Source organism: Dromiciops gliroides, chromosome 1 (assembly GCF_019393635.1).
Source record: "Dromiciops gliroides isolate mDroGli1 chromosome 1, mDroGli1.pri, whole genome shotgun sequence".
Lineage (NCBI taxonomy): Eukaryota > Metazoa > Chordata > Mammalia > Microbiotheria > Microbiotheriidae > Dromiciops > Dromiciops gliroides.
The window spans coordinates 675,393,587-675,415,310 of NC_057861.1; the positions used below are offsets into that span (position 1 = coordinate 675,393,587).

General features: G+C 52.2%; 1 protein-coding gene across 2 annotated transcripts in view; it reads left to right on the forward strand.

Moving 5' to 3' along the window:
• SEMA3F (semaphorin 3F) overlaps positions 1–21,724 on the forward strand; it is a 63,077-nt gene that overhangs the window by 29,508 nt on the left and 11,845 nt on the right. Inside the window, exons 3-6 of one of the 2 annotated variants that reach the window (XM_043979330.1) lie at positions 16,692–16,852; positions 17,327–17,389; positions 18,063–18,182; positions 19,325–19,420. In XM_043979330.1, coding sequence (XP_043835265.1) covers positions 16,692–16,852; positions 17,327–17,389; positions 18,063–18,182; positions 19,325–19,420 — 440 coding nt within the window. The remainder of the gene's footprint in view (positions 1–16,691; positions 16,853–17,326; positions 17,390–18,062; positions 18,183–19,324; positions 19,421–21,724) is intronic. The other variant, XM_043979331.1, reaches the window with a different exon arrangement.

A 21,724-nucleotide genomic window follows, 5' to 3' on the forward strand; every position in this document is an offset into this window, starting at 1 on the left:
TCTCCCTGTGGGTTGATGATGTGTCATTGGCTTCTAAACTCTTTTCTACTTCCAGCCCTTGGGGGTAGGGGGTACCTGCTCTCCTATGGCCAGGGCTTAGGAAGGGAACGTGTCTGTGTATCTTCTTTTTTGCAGAGTGGGGGGACAGAATCTGGTTCTACCCCTTGTCCTCAGCCTTGCTCTCACCTGGTCGGAGTAGTCAGGAGAAAGGCACAGGGGAGAGGGGCATCTCTTGCGTCCCTCCCCATTCAGAAAGGTGCTGGTCTGGGCTAGGGAAGGGGTTCAGTGCTGCCAGGCTTTGGCCAGGGGGCCAGGGACCTTCCGGGCTGTGGAGCTCATTAAAAAGGGATTAGGCAGGAGGCCAGTGGGGGCCATGGGGGTTCATCCCAGCCTCCTTCCTGCTGGGGGCGGGGCCTCGTTAGGGGCCTCAGACCCTAATGAGTTGTTGGCTCCTTAGGGCAGTCGGGGGTGTGGGTTCAGCAGTGCCAAGATTCTCCCCCCAAGGACCCTGACAAAGGTAGGAGGATCAGGGAGCCTGCAGAGACAGTTCCCAGGCCCTTGGAGCGGAACTGGGCCAGGTCAGCCCATGCACTCCCCAAGGGCACTCGGCTCCTCCAGCTTCTCCATGGAACAGAGCTCCCCACCACTAAGTCCCCACTGAGGGGATGCCCTGACACACTTAGCTTGCTGTGTGACATGGGACAGTTCCCTTCCCCTCTCCTGGCCTTTGTTTTCCCATCTATAAAATGGGAGGGTCACCGTGGCTATTATCTCTCTGGGTCCCTCCCAGTTGTGATAAATTTGCTTGAGTTTTCTGGGTTCTCTTCTCAGCTCTGTTGTTGATGCCACTGAGCCCTAGCTTCCCCATCTATGACACAAACTCATGTCTCTCCCCGCCATCTCTACACCTGCTCCCATGTCTGTCACATACAACACTGAGGGCAGAGGTCATACGTAGCCTAGTCCTTTCCCCTCCCTCCCCAAATCCCTTCTCTCTGGTCTGGAGATTAGGGAGGGTGAGACTTTGGGGAGAGGGTCAGGGGTCAGTGTGTGGGCTTCAAGGGCCTGTCCGTCATGCTTAAGGCCTGTCAGCCTCAAGGCTGAGGGGGAGTGACTGCTGTCCATCAGGGCTGGCCAGCCTCTCTGGGGCTTTTGTGGCCCTCTAAGTGAGGGGGTGGGGCCGCCCACCTCTGCTCCTGCCTCCCTGCGGTTCAAGAGTGCCTTCTCTGTCCTCTCCCCAGGAGCTTTCCAGGACTGGGGGCTGTATCACTCAGCCCCAGCCTGGCCTTGAGGGCAGCCTTTGTTAAGGGATGGCTGGGTAGGTGGGGGCACATCCTCTGTCTCTGACATCTGCCATCCACCCCATTGTCTCCTCTCACAAGCCTTGGCTTTGGGAACTTCGGTCCCCATTTTGCCAACGAGGAAAACCGAGGCACCAACAAAAATCACCTTCTAGATCCATAACCGGCCTTTCTGCCCTCGTGGTTCCCACCTCTTGTCCATCCCACCCAGAATACCGGATTATAGCCCAACTTAATACTTACTCCATCCCTCAGGGAACTGCAGAACCCTGGAATCCCGTCTGCGATATTCTTCCCCACCAGTGCTCCTGCCCGTGCTTGGAAGCCTTCAGAGGCTGCCAATTTTATGTTAGGACAGCTCAGATGAGCAGGAAGGTTTTCTTTAGCTTGAACTGAAACCTTCCTCTCTGCTGCCTCCATCCATTGACCCCAGCTCTGCCCTCCGAGGCCAAGCACAGTCTAATCCCTAAAATTCCCACATGATACCACCTTTTGCATGTTTGAAGACAGCTACCGTGCCCCTTCCACATTTGAGTCATCATGCTCTTCAACCCATCCTCATGTGACAAAGCCACGCATCCCCTTGACATCTAGGCTGCCCTCCTGAACAAGGCCCAGCTTGTCAGCATTTTCCCTCACAGGTGGTATGGTCAGATCTGAACCCAAGATCCAAGAAGTGTCTGAGCAGGGCTGAGCCTCCACCCTCCCGCCCTTTCCTGACACTCAGCCCTCCCCAGTCAGGTCAGTCCAGCTTGGAGAAGGCATTCGTTAGTTGACATCTGGTTAGCCAGGATCATAATTTAGAGCTGGACGGAGTGAGGTGCAGAGTTGGTACCCAGGTGGCAGGATGGGAATTTGAATCGTGGTCTCTTCCCTACACAGCCCGGCGTCCTCCTGGCCTCTCCACTTTTGTTTATCATGCTCACAGCCACCTGCAATGCCCTTGAGTTGCCTACCTTTCCACAATCCTCCGTCTCATTCAAGGCCCTGCCCAGTGTCACCTCTTCTAGGACACCTTCCCATACTGACCCAGCCCACTGGTCTCTGTCTCAATCCCAAGCAATAGCCGGAGCATGGAGCTCACACACTCACCTTTACAGTCTCCTCCTATGATGGTCCCACACAACAACAATGCTAACTTTTGTGGGACAGTGAAAAGAATGTTGTTGGCCTTGGGGCCTGGAGACTGACATTAAGCTTCTGCTGTGGCATTTAGCTCTACGACTGTGGGCCAGTCACTCTGTCTGTAGTCCCGTTTCCTCATCTATAAAATAAGGATAATTACCAAGAGCTACTGTGAGGAAAACTCTGAAAAATGTTAAAGTGCTGCTGAAGTGAGCGCGCTTGTTTCCCTCCGTATTTATAAAGCCCTTTTCTCACAGTGAAAGAGCCCTGCAGGGTAAGGAGCTGGGGGCAGGGAGGCCGGAAGGAAAGATGGACAGCTCACTGTCCAGGAGCAAGGAAACCTGGCTTCTGAAGTGGCAGTGTGACCCAGGAACGTTATTTCCCCTCTTCAGGCCTAAGTAAAATGGGCATGATCTTTGCACTACTTGTTTCATAGGGGGGGAAAACAACACTTTGTAAACCTTCAAATCCTTCAAGACAAGGGAAAAGTTATCATTACTGAGTCATTTTTGTATACATATTAGCATCCCAATTTTTCTGGAGGAGCCTGAAGCTCAGGACAGGAAAGAGAAGGCTTGCCCAGCTGGGAAGTGCCCCCTCCTCTGTCCCTATCTCTCGGGTTCCTTGTTCAGGGCTCTTCCTGCTCCCTGAAGATGCCGGGAGAAGCCCGGAGCCCTCTGGCTTGGTAGGATGAGATGACAAAGGCCTTGCCCGGCCAGGAGACACTCACCCCAGTGGGTGCTTCTACCAGGCTGAGGATGGGTGGAGAGGGCTGTTTGGCAGGTACCACTCATGAAGAAGAAAAAAAGTTTCCGGGCCGGAAAAGGTGTTTTCTCCTGTTGCTTGGATGAGTGGAAATGAACCTTTCCTTCCATTGATGACGAAGATCCCCCTGCCCTCCAGTGCCCTCTGCAGCTCAGGCCCAGGCCCAGGCCCAGATCCCAGCACTGGCCTCACTGCCTGTTGCTTTTCTGTTTGTTGTCTTTGAAAGTCACAGAAGTTTTCGCTTTCAATTTTGTTTGACATTTGCTGTCATCACCTGGCTGTGAGCAGAGGCCTGGGTCACTCTGTGACCTTGGGCTAGTCGTGGCGTGGTAGTGACCCTAGAGAGGATCAGTGTATTGATGGAGAAACTGAGGCCCAGGGCAGGTTCAGAGGGTCCTCGGGTTTGGATCTTGGAAAGGGTATTAGAGGACATCTGGTTAGTCTGAGGCCTGTAAACCTAATATTGTGAAGACATTTCAATCCTTGTTTTTTTTTTCTAGTCCTATATATTTTACTCCATGTGCTTGAAAGTATTATTCTAAGGATAATAATAATAATAATAATAATAGCTAGCATTTATATAGTACCTACTATGTGCCAGGCACTGGGCTAAGTAATTTATAATTATTTCATTTTATCTTCACAGCAGGCTGGAGAGGGAGATGCTATTATTATCTCCATTTTACAGATGAGGAAATTGAGGCAAATGGGAGTTAAGGGACTTACCCAGGGTCATACAACTAGTAAGAGTCTGAGGCCAAATTTGAACTCAGGTCTTCCTAACTCCAGGACTGGTGCTCTATCCACTGAGCTATCCAGCTGTTCCTAAGGGATCCATAGGCTTCAGCATAGTACCAAAGTGAGAATGGGAGGGGTTGATGACAATAAAATTAAGCATCCTTCATCTAGTGGGGGTTGTTAGCTAGGTGGTGACATGGTTAGAGCACCAGACCTAGACTCAGGAAGACACTTATTGGCTATATGACCCTGGTCAAGTCACTTTACCCTGTTTGCCTCAGTTTCCTTATCTGTAAAATGAGCTAGAGAAGTAAGTGGCAAATCCTCCATTATCTCTGCCAAGGAGATCCTAAATAGAGTCACAAAGAGACAGACACAATTGAAATGACTGACAACATCTAGTGGAAACCCCTCATTTTACAATTAGCGAGTTTTCCCCTGGTCACACAGCTAGTAAACCGCCAAGTTAGCATTTGAAATCAAGTCTTTTGAGTCCAAGTACCTTCCACCATACTGTGCTGCCCCCCGCCCCCACTTTTCCTTTCTGGGCCTCAGTTTCCCTCTCTGTAAAAGGAAGAGTCGCACCACATGATGCCTGGGGTCCTCTCCAGCCTAGAACTGCCTAATAAGAGTACAGGGCAGCCTCACAAGGTACTAAGCCCTCCCCATCCCTGGAAGTGTTCAATAAAAGACGTTGGAGGGGGGCACCTAGGTGGTAGAGTAGATAAAGCACTGGTCCTGGATTCAGGAGGACCTGAGTTCAAATGCGACCTCAGACACTTGACATTTACTAGCTGTGTGACCCTGGGCAAGTCACTTAACCCTCATTGCCTCACCAAAAAAAAAAAAAAAAAAAGATGTTGGAAAGGGGATGCATTCCTGTTTCTCCCCAGACATGTTGGACAATATGGCCTTTGGTGGCACTCCTCCTGCTCTGCAGTTCTATGGTGCTGAGTCCCCTTAGATCCCTGAGGCCACTCTTCCTCAAGTCACAGCCCTGTTTCAGGAGCCCTGGACTCTGTACCTCTGTATCCCTATGGGACCAGCCCTGGGGCCTCTAGGGAATAGGGGGCACCTAGAGCTGGAGCTCCAGAGATTTAGCACTTAGACCTTAGCTCAGCCTGGCCCTGTAGAATTCCCTCTCCTTCTGTCCCTCACTGTGATATAGTCCTGTGTCCCGAGGCTGTAGGAGAGGGGGACGTGCAAAGCAGCAGTCGCGTTGGGGAGGGCAAGGCTGAGTCAACAAGCCTCTCCCTACTTCCTCCTGGTCCCTGAGGGCTCCTCGGAGGAGTCATCTTTCCTGCCCCCCCCCATCATCATCATCATCTTCTGTGCCAGGGAGATGAGTGATAGCGGAGAGAGCTTCGGACTCGGTTACTAAGGTGACACTTAACTGTGTGACTGTGGGCACGAGCCTCTCAATTTTCTTACCTCTAAAATGGTCGTAAAAAGACTTTCCACTAGTTGCCCCATGGATTTGTTGTGAGGAAGGTACTTTGTAATTGAAATAGGACTTGGTCTTATTAGTGGTGATTGGCTGGGGCTTTTTTCCTGACTGTGGGGGGTCCTGGGTCAAAAGAGATTGAATTACCACCAGGGCTTGTGGCCCCTCCAGGGTTCCAGAATTGGGAAAGATGATCGGTGCTGTCCACAGTCACCACCCCCTAAGAAGGGGGAGTCCTCCTGAGTCAGTGGCATCCCTGCAAGGGGGCCCAGAGGTCTCTTCAGTCCTCCTTCCTACCTTTGGCCCCTGGATACCAGGTCAGCAACATTCCAGGGGTGGGGTGGGAGGAAAGAGGGGTTCAGAGGCCTGAGAAATGTCACCAGTGTCTTGTCAGGTTTTTGAAACTGGAGCCCACAGCTATAAACAAAGGAGAGCCCAGGCCAGCCCTTGGAATCACCCTGCCTCCCCAGGCCCTGGCTACACTCCCTGGAGGAGATATGTATAACCTGGATCAAACAAACCCCCAAACAACCCAGACTCTTAAGCATGGGAAAGCAGCCCCCCGGGGAAAAGGGCTTTCACTGCAATCCATAGCATCATATCCTGTGACATACCTACTGAGGTCACATCCAGTAGAGGGGGGGCTCCTGTCCCACTGAGTCACCCTTTCCTGACGTTCCCACTCTACTCAGCTTCCTCCACCTGGGCTTGTGGAGGCAGGGGTCGGGGGGAGAGGAGAGGGGGTGCCCTTTGTGCATAGGAGCCCGCAGTGAGAGAAGGCAGTGTGGTGCAATGGAAAGACCTTTGTCCCAGAAGACCTTGTGCCTGGCTCCAGCTTTGCTGAGCTACCTTGGACAAGTCCCATTCTCCTTCTGGGGCCTCGATTCATCCTTTGTAAAACCGGACCTAATAATCCCTGTCTGTCCTGCCTGTTGTACCAGGCTCTTGTGGAACTACTGAGGGAAGGATGGGAAGGTTCGTTGTGAGCCTGCATGGGGCTGTTGGCTCAACGCTTCAGAGCTGCTCCTGGAGAAAATCTTTGGATTTCTTCATTTCTCTGTGGCTTTCCTGGGAGCCCCTAGCCTCACTTAGTGGCTCTAGACCGTTCCTCCATTGCTTCAGGGACCCAACTCTGAGTCCTAAGAGACTGATACGGTTCCCCTCCCCACCACCACCCAATGGTCAGGTAACGCCACCAAGAATCCAGGACCCCTTTTCGGCCGCCATCCACGGAGACCCAGGTAGTTGGTGGGGCTTTTCGTTAATAGGCTGTTTAAAATTTTCTTTGAAACCTTAACAGTTGGACATCAATACAAACCAGCAGCCTTGCTCAGTAACTGTTTACATTTTAGTTCATTTAAACACATTGATTATCCTAGCGTTACTTCCGGCCTAGGCTGTAAGTCTCCCTTTGGATTCTTTGGCTCATTCATTCCTATTCCCTGTTCCTGTCCTAGGGCCTGGGTTGGTGTGAGCTCCATTCTTCCTGTCCTGCCCCCCACCCCCAGCATTATTTCATAAAGCTCTTTCCAGATTCCTTTGTATTCTTAGTACTTGCTAGATATGGTGTTACACTCCACTCTTGGCTACCTCTTGGAGAACCATTTCCCTATTCTGAGATGCTCAGGCCGCTTGCTTCCCTTCCTGTTTATTTTTATTTTTGTTGTTATTTTTGCAGTCACATGTAATGCTGTCCTGAGAATCTTTGAAAAGATGGACTTTTTTTTTGGTGGTGGTTGTTTTTGAATGCACTTGTGGGGTATAGTCCCAACAATGGCGTTATTAGGTCAAGGGGCATGATTATTTTGGTAACTTTTACTGTGTGCTGACAGATTGCTCTCCAAAAGGATTCCACGAGTTTGCAATTCCCAGGTGGCTGGACTTGGAAAACAAGCAGACAGTTAATACCACAATCTCCTGTACCCCAGTCCAGTAAAACCTCGAATTCTCTTAATATGGGGCCCTGAGTACTGGGGTGCAGGCACACGGGGGCGAGGAAGCTGGGCCTGAGAAGTCACTTATTAGCAGATGGGGACTGGGACTGGCCTAACTGGCCAGACACGGATCTTCCTAGAGTGGTAGACTCGAAAGTGGGCCCCCATTACTTATCTGGGCTTCCTGGGGGCCCCATGGTCAGCTTGTTGCTTCTCCTAGGCCTCAGTTTTCCTGCCTGAGTAATAGGAGAAGACACCCACGGGTGTGAAGGAGATCCACAGAGATACAGTAGGTGGGATGGCTGTCATTGGATGTGGTCGTGGCACAAGGGTCTCTGCTCCAGTTGCCTGCTAGATCCCATACCCCAGAGACCTGGCTTCTAGCTGTTGGCCTTAGGATAAAAAGGGGGGGAAGAAGAAGGAGGAGGAGGAGGAGGAGGAGGGGAGAGAGAGAGAGAGAGAGAGAGAGAGAGAGAGAGAGAGAGAGAGAGAATGGATATATGTGAGAGACCCCCTGTGATTTTCCCCGTCTCTTTGTGACTCTGTCAATTCCGTTCAATTCAACAAACATTTCTTAAGTGATAGAAGCGGTTGGTCCAGTTCTCAGAACTTATGTTCTGCTGGGGGAACATCACAGATAAATAAGTAGAAAGTGGCTTGGGAGCTAGGAAGCCTTGTACAGGAGGTGGTGTTTAAGCTTTGCAGGAAGCCAAGAATTCCAAGAGATGGAGGTGAGGAGGGAGAAGATTCCGACCATGTTGGGACACAGCCTGTGTTCAGAGGTTCAGAGTCAGGAGCTAGGTTAGGGAAAGGGGACAGCAAGTGAACCGATTTGGCCAGGACATAAAGTATACAATAGGGGGTAATGTGAAATCAGTATATAAAAATAGATTAGCTTTAAATGCCAAACAGAAGGGATTGCTTACATTATCCCACACACAGTAGGGAGCCACTGAACCTTCTTGAGTGAGAGAGTAACATAGTCAGATTTGTGCTTTAATATCACTTTGATGACTGTGTAAAGGATGGATTAGAGAAGGGTGAGACTTGAACCAGACTGGCCAATTAGGAGACTTGAAATGGTTTAAGTGAGGGGGCAACTAGCTGGCACAGTAGATAAAGCACTGGCCCTGGATTCAGGAGGACCTGAGTTCAAATCCGGCCTCAGACACTTGACACTCACTAGCTGTATGACCCTGGGCAAGTCACTTAATCCTGATAGCCCACCAAAACAAACAAACAAAAAGAATCATACTCTCTTGCACATAAATCCAATTAGAAATGGTTTAAGTGAGAGAGATTAAGGGCTTGACTTAGGGAGGAGGTAACATGCAACCCTGAAAAGAATACTAGCTGTGGAGTCAGGGAACTTGGATTCGAGTCTTGTTGCTGACACTTGACATTTATTATGTGACCTTGTACAAGTCTATTAAACTCCTGCACCTCAGTTCCTCATTTGCAAAATGAAGGCATTGGATGAGATGGTGTCTATGATCTATGATCTTGTGTTTTCTGTCTGTCCGTCTGTATATCTATCCATCCATCCATCCATCTGTGTCTCTGTATTCCCTCCATCTGTCTGCCTGTGTCTGTATCCCTTCATCTGTCTGTGTTCCCATCCATGTGTCCCTTACTTTCCCTGTCTCCCAGCATTTACGGTCTGTCCCCAGCCACGGCTCCCAACCCTGTAGGCCTGGGCAGGGGGGTATTATGGGGGGTGGGGAGGGGAGACCTTCTCCCATCCTGTCTATAAATAGTCTAGCCTGGGCCGGCTTTCCCGCCTCCTGGGTGACCTCCAGTTGGCAAGTCTGGCTTCCCCTGGCGGCTTCCCCATTCTTGGCTATTTGGTTTCTTGTCACCACAAACTTGGCTAAGAAGGGGTCATGGGGGTGGGAGTGGGCAGGAGCTTGGGCCCGGGAGAAGCCTGGTCCAGCTGACCAACAGGTGACTGGCTGGGACTTCAGAGGTACCGACTGGCTGGGCAGGGAGAGGGGCTCAGTTGGAGAAGATTAGCTTTGATCCCTTTCCCAGACCCAGGTCATCTCATCCATCCCCCTGCCTTAGCCTGCCCCTATGGCCTTGTAGCCTTTGGCTGCTGGCATTCTCAAAGGGGCATATGGGCTCCAAGGTGAAGGGGAGGGGAAACTGAGTCAACTCTTCCTCCCCATTCATCTCTTATCTCTGGGATTTCTGGATGCCAGGGGGAACAGTTTCCCTAAGAGTTTATGGGAATGACCTTGGAAGCTGGTTCTTCTGAGTTGGCCCCCAGGGAAAGTCTGCCCCACCCCCAGGTCCTTACCCTCGGGGTCCCTTTGGTAGCAGCAGAAAGAATGGGGGTGGAGAAGGCTTGGGGCAGGAACCTGGCCAGTCCAAGGGACAGCTGCCTGGCAAGGAAGGGTGACCTTGGGTAGCGGGGAACGATGGAGTATGATATGAAGAGAGGGAAGAGGCAAGATAGGACTAGCCCATGCTCTCTTCTGGGAACCTGCCCCCCCATTCCTTCAAACAAACACTCCAAAGCCCAACCCCCAAAGCTGGAGCTGGCATCCAGCATTGAAGGCAGAGGCCTTATTTAGGAAAGGAAACATGTGCCAGGGCCCTGAGCCCTCCAGGATCCCCCCAAGCAGCTGAGGGAGGCCACTGGCCCAGGGGTTAAGTGGTTTCAGTGTCTCTAGCCCTTCCTGTTTGGGGTTCCCTCCATAGATTTGCCATAGGCCCCCCCATCCACAAAGTGGGGTGGCTGCCAAAAGATTAGGCTAGACACTGTGTTGTCTCATAGGTTCCATAGGATTTAGAATAGTTGGGAAGCCACCTAGTCCCAACAGGTGAGGAAACGCAGGCTCAGAGACATCACTGGTCTTGGCTAGGGTCACACAGAGCCTAGATTCACACTTGGGTCCAGGTACATCACTCTTTCCACTATAGTTTGGTGCTTGGAGCTCCTGGGCCAAACAGCGAGTGTTGGATTGGCAAGTATGAGCCAAGCTTACTCTCTGAAACCCCCACCTTAGCCAGAGGAAGGCCAGGGTCTCTTCCTTCAATCAAGTTACAGACGTACGGGCACGTACACATCCCTTCAGTGATATGGGTAACCATGTTCCAGGCCCCAGCCTGGACATCTGTAGGTCCCCTGGCTCCCATCTGGCCCGACCTCATTTAGCCTTTGAATATTTATGACCTTCATTGTGCTTTTCTAACCATAGAGCTAAAAATAAGGTCTCTGAGGGGTGATGGGCAGGGGTTGGGGGATGGGTAGGGTCTGAGTGACATTTGCCTCCCTCCTCCCAGGTGGAACCCCTGAGGCCTCAGTGAACAAACACCAAGGGGAAAGGGCCCACTTGGAGGAGGGTCGTCATGGGACAAGGAGCAAGAATGGGGTCCCTGGCAATCTATGTAGAGCCAATTGTCTTCTTGCTTTCCTTCCTTCTCCACCTTTGCCCTCCGTGCTCCCGTCTTTCCTGGCCCGTGGGGTTCCAGGGAATGAGACGTAGTTTCCGAGGGGCTCTCTTCAGGACCTCCCTCTGTGAGTTAGTACTCAGTGCAAATATCATTGTCCTTATCTTCCAGAAAAGGAAACCGAGGCCTAAGGATGGGAATTGACTTGTCTAGGGCTGTGCCGCACATTCAGAGCACAGCTGGCTGCAGAGAATACGGGGCTCTTGGGGCAGCTAGGTGGCGCAGTGGATAGAGCACTGGCCCTGGATTCAGGACTACCTGAGTTCAAATCTGGCCTCAGACACTTAACACTTACTAGCTGTGTGACCCTGGGCAAGTCACTTAACCCCAAATGCCTCACTAAAAAAAAAAAGAGAGAGAATACGGGGCTCTTGACTCAGGCCAGCCTCACATTTCCTCTGTGCCTTTGCTGGTGGTGCTGGCCAAACAAGGCTTCTCTGGGGACACTTACCCGATGCCAGGAGGGTCTCCGTGCTTACTCTTCCTGCTGAGAAGCCTTTCCCGATTCCCCCCGGCTGCTAATACTCCCTAAATTATCTCCCATACTTTTTGTCTTTTTCTGTATGGATACTTTATGAACATATGTATAAACATAATGTTTGTATGATTCTTATTATACGTACACTTATGTATGGAGTATTCCAAAAATCTTAATGGAATTTTAAGCAGCTTAAAATTCCACTGAGACTTGAGATAACACACACATGCATGCACGCACTTGCGCGCGTGTGCGCACGCGCACACACACACACACGCATGCACATGCATGCACTACATTGCCTGATAATACTAATATCTTACATTTATATAGCACTTAAAAGTTTGCAAAGCACTTCACATATATTCCCTCAATTGATCCTCACAATTATATTCTGGGGCAGGTGCTCCTGTTACCCTTTTTTTACAAATGAGGAAACTGAGGTTGAACAAAGTTAAATGATTTACCCAGGGTCACACATCAAGTAAGAGTCAAACGCAAGATTGCAGGGATTTATATCTTTCTTTTTGTCTTTGTGTGTCTCCAGCGCACCTGGCACAGAGTAGGCCTTTTAATGAATGCCTGTTAGTTGCTGTTCTATGGTCCTGGAGCTGCCTCACTAACTCTTGGGTCCTCTGGGGTTAAGCATCACCCTTTCCCAATGTCTGGTCCTACAGTAGTAGGAATTGCAGCTGGAAGGACCCTCGAAGAACCCCTTCATTTTACAGATGGGGAAGTAACTTGCTCCCAACTAACTTGTTCGAGGTTGCACAGTTAATTAATCTTCTGCCGACAGTTCTTTACCTAACAGTGGGGATATACAGAGGAAGTCCGGTCCTCATGGAACTAAAGGGTGGAGGCTGGGGGTGGCATAGCTTCAGATAAATTTGAGACAAGGTAGGGAATGATGGGGATATGGGAGAGAACCTGGAATGCTCGGGAATGATGCGAGGTGGGAGAATGCGCTTTCAACTGGAGACGTCATCGAAGGTGTCTTAGAGGAAGTGATACCTGAGCCAGGCCACCTTCTAAAAGAAGTGGAGGGCAGAGGATGAAGTCATAGAGGGCCCATCTGGCCCGGCTGAAACACAAGCGTGATCAGATGGAGATAAGGGTGAAGGAAGCCGGTTAGAAAGAGAGCTTGCATTTATAGAGCGCCTCAAGGTTTGCCAAGCGTCCTACATAAATTAGGCCATTTGATCCTCACAACAACCCTGGGAGGTGGCTCCTATTGTCCTCCTACTTTTACTGATGGGGAAAACTGAAGCTCAGGGCGGTTCAGTGATTTGCCTCAATGTCTGAGGCAGGAACTGATCTTGGGGCTTCCTGAGTCTAGGTAGAAGACTCTGGCTGCCTATAAAAAAGATTGTGGAGAGCCCTAAATAGCAAGTAGCAAGAGTATCATGGGGATTCATACCCAGAACCTCTGACTTCTACTATGTTACATCTTCATCCGGTGGGCATGGGACGGGGGAGGGAGACAAGCAGAAGACAGCAGGAGAAATGGCTTGCTATAGTGGTTAGTGTGCTGAACTTGGACTGATATCAGGAAGATCTGAGTTCAAATCCCATTTCTGATACTTCCCAGCTGCTTGAGCCTGGACCTTCAGCTCCAAGCTTCAGTTTTTTCATCTGTAAAAGGAGGACAGTAACAGTAAATAATGCCCTTAGTCCTATCTCTCAGCATTCATGTGAGCCTTAAATGAGGTAATGCCCACAGAACACTGCACCAAGCTCCAAGCCTTTGTCAGCTCTGGAACACGGAGGTGATGCTGATGGGTTGAGGCCTCCACCCTTTAGTCTTGGCCAACCTGGGCTAAAGTTCTTCCTCAGAACTCCGCACTAGGCATGAAAGAGGGCTTGGGAACAAGCCCGACTCAGGGGGCGGGCTGAGAGAAAGGTAGTTCCCCTGCCTTGGGGGCCCAGCCATTGGGCATCTGGCTGCCCTACCCCAAAAGTCTGGGTGAAGAACAGGTTGGAGTTGTTAGACCAGACCCTAGGGTGACGGGGGGGAGGGGAGGAAGGGGGGAAGGTGGTCCTTAGGGTGATGGGGGGGAGGCACCACTAGGAGTGTATCTCACCAGCTGTTGAAACAGGTCTGGCAGCATCTGGTGGGGAGGGAGGTAGGGAAGGGTGGTTGTGTATATGTGGAGGGGGGGAACTGAAGCCAGCCAGCCAGGAAGGGCAGCCCGTGGAGTGCCAACTCTCTTCTAGGTGTGGCAGAGGCTCAGGGAAAGGAGGAGACGAGAGAAACCTGTCGGCGCTCCACACCACGGAGGGGCACGCAGGGAGAAGAACTCGCTGCTTAGAGCTGCTTTGCTTGTTGTCTCCCCTGTCAGACTGCAAGCTCCTCCAGGACGGGACTCATCTTGGGCCTCTTCAAGCTGCTATTCAGCGAGCACAGAATGTTTATTGGGAGTGTGGGATAAATAACTACATTAGTTGGACTTCACCCGCTGCCTTGCCGGCAGGAATGCCAATTCCCAAAGAGTCAGGAAGATGCTTTCTGCTATCCCAGTCCCATCCACTGGACCATGAACTTACTGGACCTGTGGGTGCTTCCCAATCCTGAAATGGATGCCCCTGGCACTGGTAGAGGAGGCGGAGAGACCCTGGAGGCAGCACCCCTGAACCAATGTCCGGGGCTTATTCTCTCCCCAGAAGGGCCCCCCAGGGTAGCCTTTCCTCACCCTCATGCAGTATATATGCATCATCCCCCCCAGGTCACCCCCTTCACCAATTCCTGATGCTGTCTGGGGCCACTGAGGGTTGTCCTGGATCCAGAGAGGTCTTATCTAAGAGTAGAAAGGTTGGGTTGGGGTTCCCGGATGCCTTCCCCAGTATGTTCCCTTCCCATGGCCCAACTTGCCCTGTCCATACTGTGTATGTGTGTGAGTGCCTGTGTGTTCGTGCACGTGCATGCCTCTAGCCCTGGGCAAGTTATTTATTTTGCCTCCCTGGGCCTCAGTTTTCTCCTCTGTCAAATGAGGAGATTGGACTAAATTATCTCAGAGATCCCTCTCAGCTCTGAATCCTGAGGTGTATGTGTGTGAGATGGGGCAGTGGGCGTGAGGCTGGCTGCTCTTTAACTCCTGAATGCCCATAAAGACCTTTGATGCAGCTACTAAGTTGGGGCGGGGACCCTCAGCCCTTTTATCCTGAATTTCCAGGAACTGGGTTGTCCGGGTGCTGGCTTAGTGAGATGGCTGATGAATCAAGGATTTGGCCTGGAGGTGTGGGCCTGCCCAGCTCAACTTCCTTCTCCCCAGCCAGGCCCAGACGCCACAGTCTCCTCATACTTCCCTATCCCCAATTTCTGGGGCTGGGCAACTCCCCACTGAGGACAAAGGGGCAGAAAGGGAGGTTGGGTGAGCCCTAGGAGCCTTGGGCCCATAACCTGGGAAGGAGTAGGGAGAAATGACTTCTTGACAGTGATCTGGGGGAGCCCTTGGGAATGGCTGGGCCTGGAAGGTGGGGATCAGGGGGCACAAAATGTTTTCTCCCCAACACCAAAAGCCCTGGTGGTCGATCCAGTTGTGAGGGTCGTGGGTTTCCTCAGTCCTTAAGATTGGAGAGGAGGCTGGTATCCTGGACCTTAGACTCCAACTGTTTCAGATGATTAGAAGAGTAACTAGAATGGGACAGCTGAGGCTTTGTCCCAGGTACTGACATCTGGGGGAGGCTCCACTCCATCCCTACTGGCCCTGACTCCAGGCCCTGTACCTAGAGCCTCTTGGTCTTCTGACAGCCCAGGCCCCCATAGGAGGGAAGGGAAGGGGAGGGGAAGGTATCCTCCCCCAAGGTCAAAGGAGGTCAAGAAAGCAGAGTCCGGGTCAGTAGAAGCCAGGGGAGGAGGGCAATGGGACCGGGCACCCTTTTGCTCCTCATGAATGTACCCATGGTTCAGCTGGCAGCTAGGTGGCATAGTGGGTAGTGTTGGACTTGGAATCAGAAAGACCTGAGTTTGAATTATGCCTCAAACATTTACTAACTCTGTGGGCAAGTGGGCATAACCTCTCTCAGCCTCAATTTTCCTATCTGTAAAATGAGGATAATAATAGTTGATGCAAGGATCCAATGAAAATACATGAGAAGTGCTTTGCAAACTTTACAATGCCCAGCTATTGTCATGATGATGGTGGTGGTGGTGGTGATATGTCTCCCAAGGCTTGCTTGCTTTCCCATTGATTCTCATATCACCACCCAAATGAATTTGCCCCAGGTGCCAGAATGGATAAAGCACTGGACTTGCAATCAGGAAGATTCATCTTCCTGACTTCAAATCTGGCCTCAGACACTTACTAGCTGGGTGACCCTGGACAAGTCACTTAACCCTGTTTACCCCAGTTTGTTCATCTGTAAAATGAGCCGGAGAAAAAAATGGCAAACCACTCCAGTGTCTTTGCCAAGAAAACCCCAAATGCAGTCATGAAGAGTCGAACAGGACTGCAGTGACTCAGCCGCAACAACAACAAACCAGAATTCCTAGTTACAACTCTGAGCCCAACTAAACACTGATGAAGTACCTTGTGTGTACTTAGGTCTCAAGGGGCCCCTTTGTGGCCCTGCCTTCCCCACAGGGGTTTAGAGAATACGATGGGGATGATGGGGTGATCTTCCCAGCTCCCCACTCTGGCTAAGCTTTCAGGGAAACAGGAATGGAAAAGCTTTTATTTTTTTAAATCAAAAGTATTTTATTATTTTCCAGTTATGTGTAAAGATAGTTTTCAATATTTGTTTTCATAAGATTTCTAGTTCCAAATTTTTCTCCCTCCAATCTTATAGAGGTTATATATGTACAATCACATTAAACATATTTCTGTATTAGTCATGTGTGAAAGAAGAATCAGAGCAAAAGGGGAAAACCTCAAAAAACGAAAGTAGAAACTGTATGGTTCAATCTGCATTCAGAATCCACAGTTCTTTTTTCTGGATGTGGAGAGCATTTTCCATTAGGAGTTCTTTGGAATTGACTTGGATCATTGTATCGCTGAGAAGAGCTAAGTCTATTGCAATTGATCATCACACAGTGATGCTGTTACTGTGTACAATGTTCTCCTGGTTCTGTTCATCTCACTTAGCAACTTAAGTCTTTCCAGGTTTTTCTGAAATCCACCTGCTCATCATTTCTTATAGCACAATAGTATTCCATTACATTCATATACCACAACTTGTTCAGCTATTCCCCAATTGATGGACATCCCCTCAATTTCCAATTCCTTGCCACCACAGAAAGAGCAGCTATAAATATTTTTGTACATGTGGGTCCTTTTCCCTTTTTTATGATCTCTTTGGGATATAGACCTAGTGGTATTGCTGGGTCAGAGGGTATGAGAAGCTTTGGGCAGGGATCCCCTGGCATGGGGCTTAGGTAGCCCTGGGGTCTCAGCTCCACTTTCTCACCCCACTCCTAATACTGTATTTGCCTGTCCCTGTGCTGTATCTTGCAGAGTTGAAGGCTACGGGTACTGCTCACTTCTTCAATTTCCTGCTGAACACGACGGATTACCGGATCCTGCTCAAGGATGAGGACCACGACCGGATGTATGTGGGCAGCAAGGATTACATCCTGTCCTTGGACCTCCATGACATCAACCGAGAGCCCCTCATCGTAAGAGCAGGAAGGAGGGGGGTGGGGGAAAGCCAGCATCAGGACCTCCCCCAGAGCCGCCTACCTGGGGACAGACACTGGAAGGCCTGCTCCTCCACCCCCCAAATACCTGGAAAACACACCCACACCCACACACCCACACCCTACACACCTCTGCCCTGAAGGAATTCTAGCCTGGCAGAATTACAAGTACCTCGTCCAAGATAGACAGATAGCTGGGTAAAGACTGTGTGGCTGGGATATCGATCCCAACATAACACCATCAACCTGCGTCTGCGTGAACGTGTGTGTTGGGTCTGGGAGGAGGGGGAGAGAAGGAGGAATTCCTGTATCCCTATCTCCAGACTGCTGCCTCGTGGCAGGTGTTAATGGAATTGAGAGCCTGATGGGGGGGGGGGGTCTGTGAATTGGGGGTGGGGTGAATGAGAGTACTGGGACCTGCTCTGACCTTTTCTCTCCCCCCTTTCTCGGCAGATCCATTGGGCAGCCTCCCCGCAGAGGATCGAGGAGTGTGTGCTCTCAGGGAAAAACAGCAATGTGAGTATCTGGGGCTGAGCTGTTGGTGGGGAGAGTGGGTGAGACAGGGAGTCCCTGACTCCCACAGTCCCAAAACCCTCAGAGCCCAAACTCCCAGCCTCTCGACTTCATGGTCTTCCATCCCCAGAACCCCAGTCTCATGGCCCTTAAAGCCTAACTCCACATCCCCCCACCCTACCAGTACTCCAACTTCCAAATCCCCAGATTAGCTAGTCCTTTAATATCAGATGATTTAATGCTACTTCTGAAACCAGGGAAGCCCTCCATCCCCCAGCTCCCCCCTCCCCCCAAGCAGCCCATTCTCCCCTGTCAGTGCCCCTGAGCCTGGGCCATCTGGGCCACCCTTGGAAAGCTACCTCAGACCAAGGGCCAGGAGGCAGACAGGATTCCCTGGGGCTCCTTTCCCCCCATCCCTGTCCCTCCTTTTTGGCCCCCATGTCAGCAGATCTGGCTGCAAGTCCTGGCCTCACTATTGTTAACTTGGGCAATTCTTTTCCCTTCTCTGGGACTCAGTTTCCTCTTCTGTAAAATGACAACAATGGGTGAGATCCCAGAGTACTCTGTGAGCTCTGAGTGGGGTGGGGGTGGGGGGAAGAAAACAGGGAGGAGCTGGGCAAGAGGGGGCAGGGGGGAGGTTCGCTTTACAGGATCCTCTTGTTCTCTCCTTGGTCAGGGGGAATGTGGGAACTTCATTCGACTCATCCAGCCCTGGAATCGGACGCATCTGTATGTGTGTGGGACAGGTGCCTACAACCCCGTGTGTACCTATGTCAATCGAGGGCGCAAGGCACAGGTATAGCCCAGGGTCTGAACCCCCATCCTCTGACCCCAGACTCTTGGCACTTGACTCTTTGAGTCCTGACCCAAAAAGCCCAGACCCCTTGAACTTCTTTTCCTTGACCTCTACTTTCCCCGCTCAGACTCCCCCAAGTGTGGTCCCAGGCCTGCCCAGAATCCCCTGGACCCCTCTAGTCCTAGCCTAGTTCTGCCCCTCTGATCTACATTAGTCTCTTCTGGGAGCTCCTGGGATGGGTGAAGAATGAGTAGCATTCCCTTGCCTCTAGTACCTCCTCCTCCGAAGCTGCCAGGGATGTCTTAAGGGCCCCAGATGCTAGGGACTCTTCCAGACTGATTCTGTGCCCCGACCCAGGGCTGGGTGGTCCTGCCTCACACCTTGGAGGAGAAGGTATCTTGATAGCCCCTGAGACAGACAGATCAGCAGTAGGAAAGATGTCAGGGGATGTGTGTCGGGGGGGTGCATTGGTGGGTCAGAGAGCTGGAATTCTAGGTTTTCTCCTTTGCTGCTGCCTCCAGCTGACTGGAGGGAAGGGATATTGGATTTACTGTGCCTCAGTTTCCCTGTGGGTGCTACCCCACCCCTACCCAACTGTTGGAGGTGGGGTAGATGAAGAGATGCCCCTAAAACCAGCACTTTGGCTTCGGATGAGCTCATCAATCTTCGTGTCAGTATATGGGGGGGTCTTTGGGGGAGGGAACCCTGGGATGCCTCCTCCCTTCTCCCTCCACCTGCCACATTTGTGTCTCCTCACCCTCGTGCTTCTGCTTCCTTTCATCTCCATCGGGGCTGGGCTGGGGCCCTGCTGCTCCTGTGTGTCACGGGACATGTGTGTGCTCTCCGTGGGGACTCCCTGTGAGCAGGCATGGTCTTGGGGCACAGGGCAAGCCCATGTGGGCAGACGTCTTTCTAGTGGGACTTGTGTGATGGTGGCTGATGGATGCTGGGCCAGTGAGTGTGTGCGAGGCTTAGGGGCCGAGGATGCCCAATGTGTGAGTGTGCCGAGCTAGATTGTGGCTCCTGTGAGTGTGCCTGTGGAAGGAGAGGCACAATCAGAGGCCGACTGGCCTATCTCCAGTGGCCTTCCCTGCCCCGTGGGCGAGCCCCCAAGGCTAACCTGACTCTGTCCTTCTTCTCAGGCCGTGGAGCTGACACACACCCTTCAGGCCAGAGGCCGGGGCAGCAGAGCCACGGATGCCGCCGCTGTCAGCCCAACTGTGGCCACCCAGCACCAGGTGGGACCCAGGCCTCAGTCTCCCCGGACCCGGCCCCAGCATCCTGACTCCCTTCCCCCCAGAACTGTGGATAACCCCATCAGGGCCCGCCTCCAGGCTGACCCTGGACATCTCTCCCTGCCCCTTTCCCTTCTCCCCACCCCCCCAACACAGAAGTGTGCCCCCCTCATCCCTTAGCCAGGCCGTGCCTCCTGGAACCGGTCTATCCACCCACCACCTGCCATCCTAAGCATCCACGATGTTCCCAGATCCTTCCTGACCCAACTGCCCCAGTGTCTGGCCCCAGGGTCCCCAACCACCCCCACCTTCAGTCCCAAACCAAGGTGCTGGAGCTGTGAGCACTGCAGAGGTCTCACCCGGGGTGGGGCCCTCGAGGACCCCCCTCCACCCTGCCATGGCCTGAGGAAAGTTGAGCAGGATCACATCTGTGTCGCACAGGAGCCCACACGGGACTCATCCTAGGCATGCCACACCCACAGCACACACTTCCCCAAAGCTTGTACTCAGTGACATGCAAGCGGCAACACACACACATGCATACACACACGCACGCACACACACATGCACACACTGATGCACACAGTCCTCCTTCCTGGGAGTGAACAGGTCATCTGCCTTGGGGCTCTCTCCAGGCCAGAGTTGGCTCCGGGGTGGTGAAAGCTGTGTGGATGGCATGGATGGGTGGGAGCGTGACTGTCCGTGTGGGAGATAGCTGTGTGGGAGCGTGCCCATGAGATGGTCCTGGTTGTGTGCACATGTCTGTACGTGCCGGGGGCTTGGTGTGTGATGGGGCAGGAGCCTGGCATGTCATGTGTGGAAGGGCTCATGTGTATGCGTGCAGGTGGGTGTGGAATGTCTGGGAGGGTCACTCATGTGTTTTCCCATCACCATCCATGGCACCTGCTCTCTGCTCCTGTCCCTCTGCTCCTCTGTTGCCGCAGCCTCCTTCCCCCTCCCCTTCCTCCCCTGACCCGCCCTGCCCTGTGCACCCGCTCCCACCCCTGCTGGGACCCAGGCCGGGTCTGTGGCACTTCACGCCTGAACTGCCTTGTCTTACTGGGGCTTGGCCCCAGCACTGCTCACAACCCTCAATCCCTGTGCTGGGGCAATCTCAGGGTTCTGGGATCTGTAGTGACCGGGGCTGGGCCACACCTTGGTGCCCAGACCTGTGGGTGTCTTCTTCCTGGGCCCGTGCTCAGCTGGGCTGTTATTAACATAAGCCAGTGCAGGCGGGATCTCCGTAGAAGGGCTGGAACTTGGCACTGGGAGTTGGGGGAAGGTGAGGAGTAAGAACCACCAAAATAGAGGAGGCCATCTCTCGGGGTGCCTCCCCCACCCCGGATCCTTCCCAACAGGCAGGAATCTGCTGGGCTGGGAGTTTCTAAGAGACAGCTTGGTAGGCTCCTCCTGCCCCCTTGCCTTGGAGACAGACATGAGCTGACTAGCTGGGTTACCCTGCCGTGCCCGCAGAGGTGTCTGGGCTGGAGACGTCGGCTAGGCTGGGCTACCTGTTTGGGGCCCTCAGACCTGGGGTCACAAGGAAGATGGCAAATTAGCCGGCTCCCAGCTAGCCATCCTCTGAGGGAAGGATCGTACCAGCAAGGACCGGGAAATCCAAAAGCCAGTTTTCTCTGTGACTTGGGAATTCCCTAGAGAGTTTGTGGTTGCAGACCTGCCCTCCTCACTGTCTGGCTCCAGACCGATGTTATTCATCTGCCTTCTTAGGGTGCCTGAGGGTTCATGGGAAAGGAGGGCTGAGGAGGAGGCCTGGGGATGGATGATGGGAATATCGCCAAATGCCCTCCCCACTCACACTGCCCCCCCCCCAGATTCCTGCCTTTCTCCTGTGGTGGGACTGCTGGGATTTTCCTGAACCTCTCCACTCCAGCACTGTCCCCCCAAAAGATGGACCTTAGCACCCTTCTCTGTGACTGGAACCCCAAAGTCACACTCACTGTGTCTGGGGCCATACTTACCTCATCCTTAGCATGGCCCTTCCTGTGACAACCGGCCCTTCAGTGTTGGGGGAAGTAGCGGGGGGCAAAATCCATTTTGGCCCAAAGACTGGCTGTCGACTTTGCTCAGAGTGTGAGGGAGATAATGCCAAAGTTATGGTTCGCTGAATGGAGCTGTGCACTCGTAGCCTCAAGGCCTGGGTTCAAGTTTCTCAGGGCCTCAGTTTGTCTCATGTGTAAAATTGGGATAGCAGTACTTGCAGACCTACCCATCAAGACTCTGGTGAAGGGAAAGCTTTGTGGGCCTTAAACCCTTAGAGATATGGGAAGTATCATTCCCACTGATGGC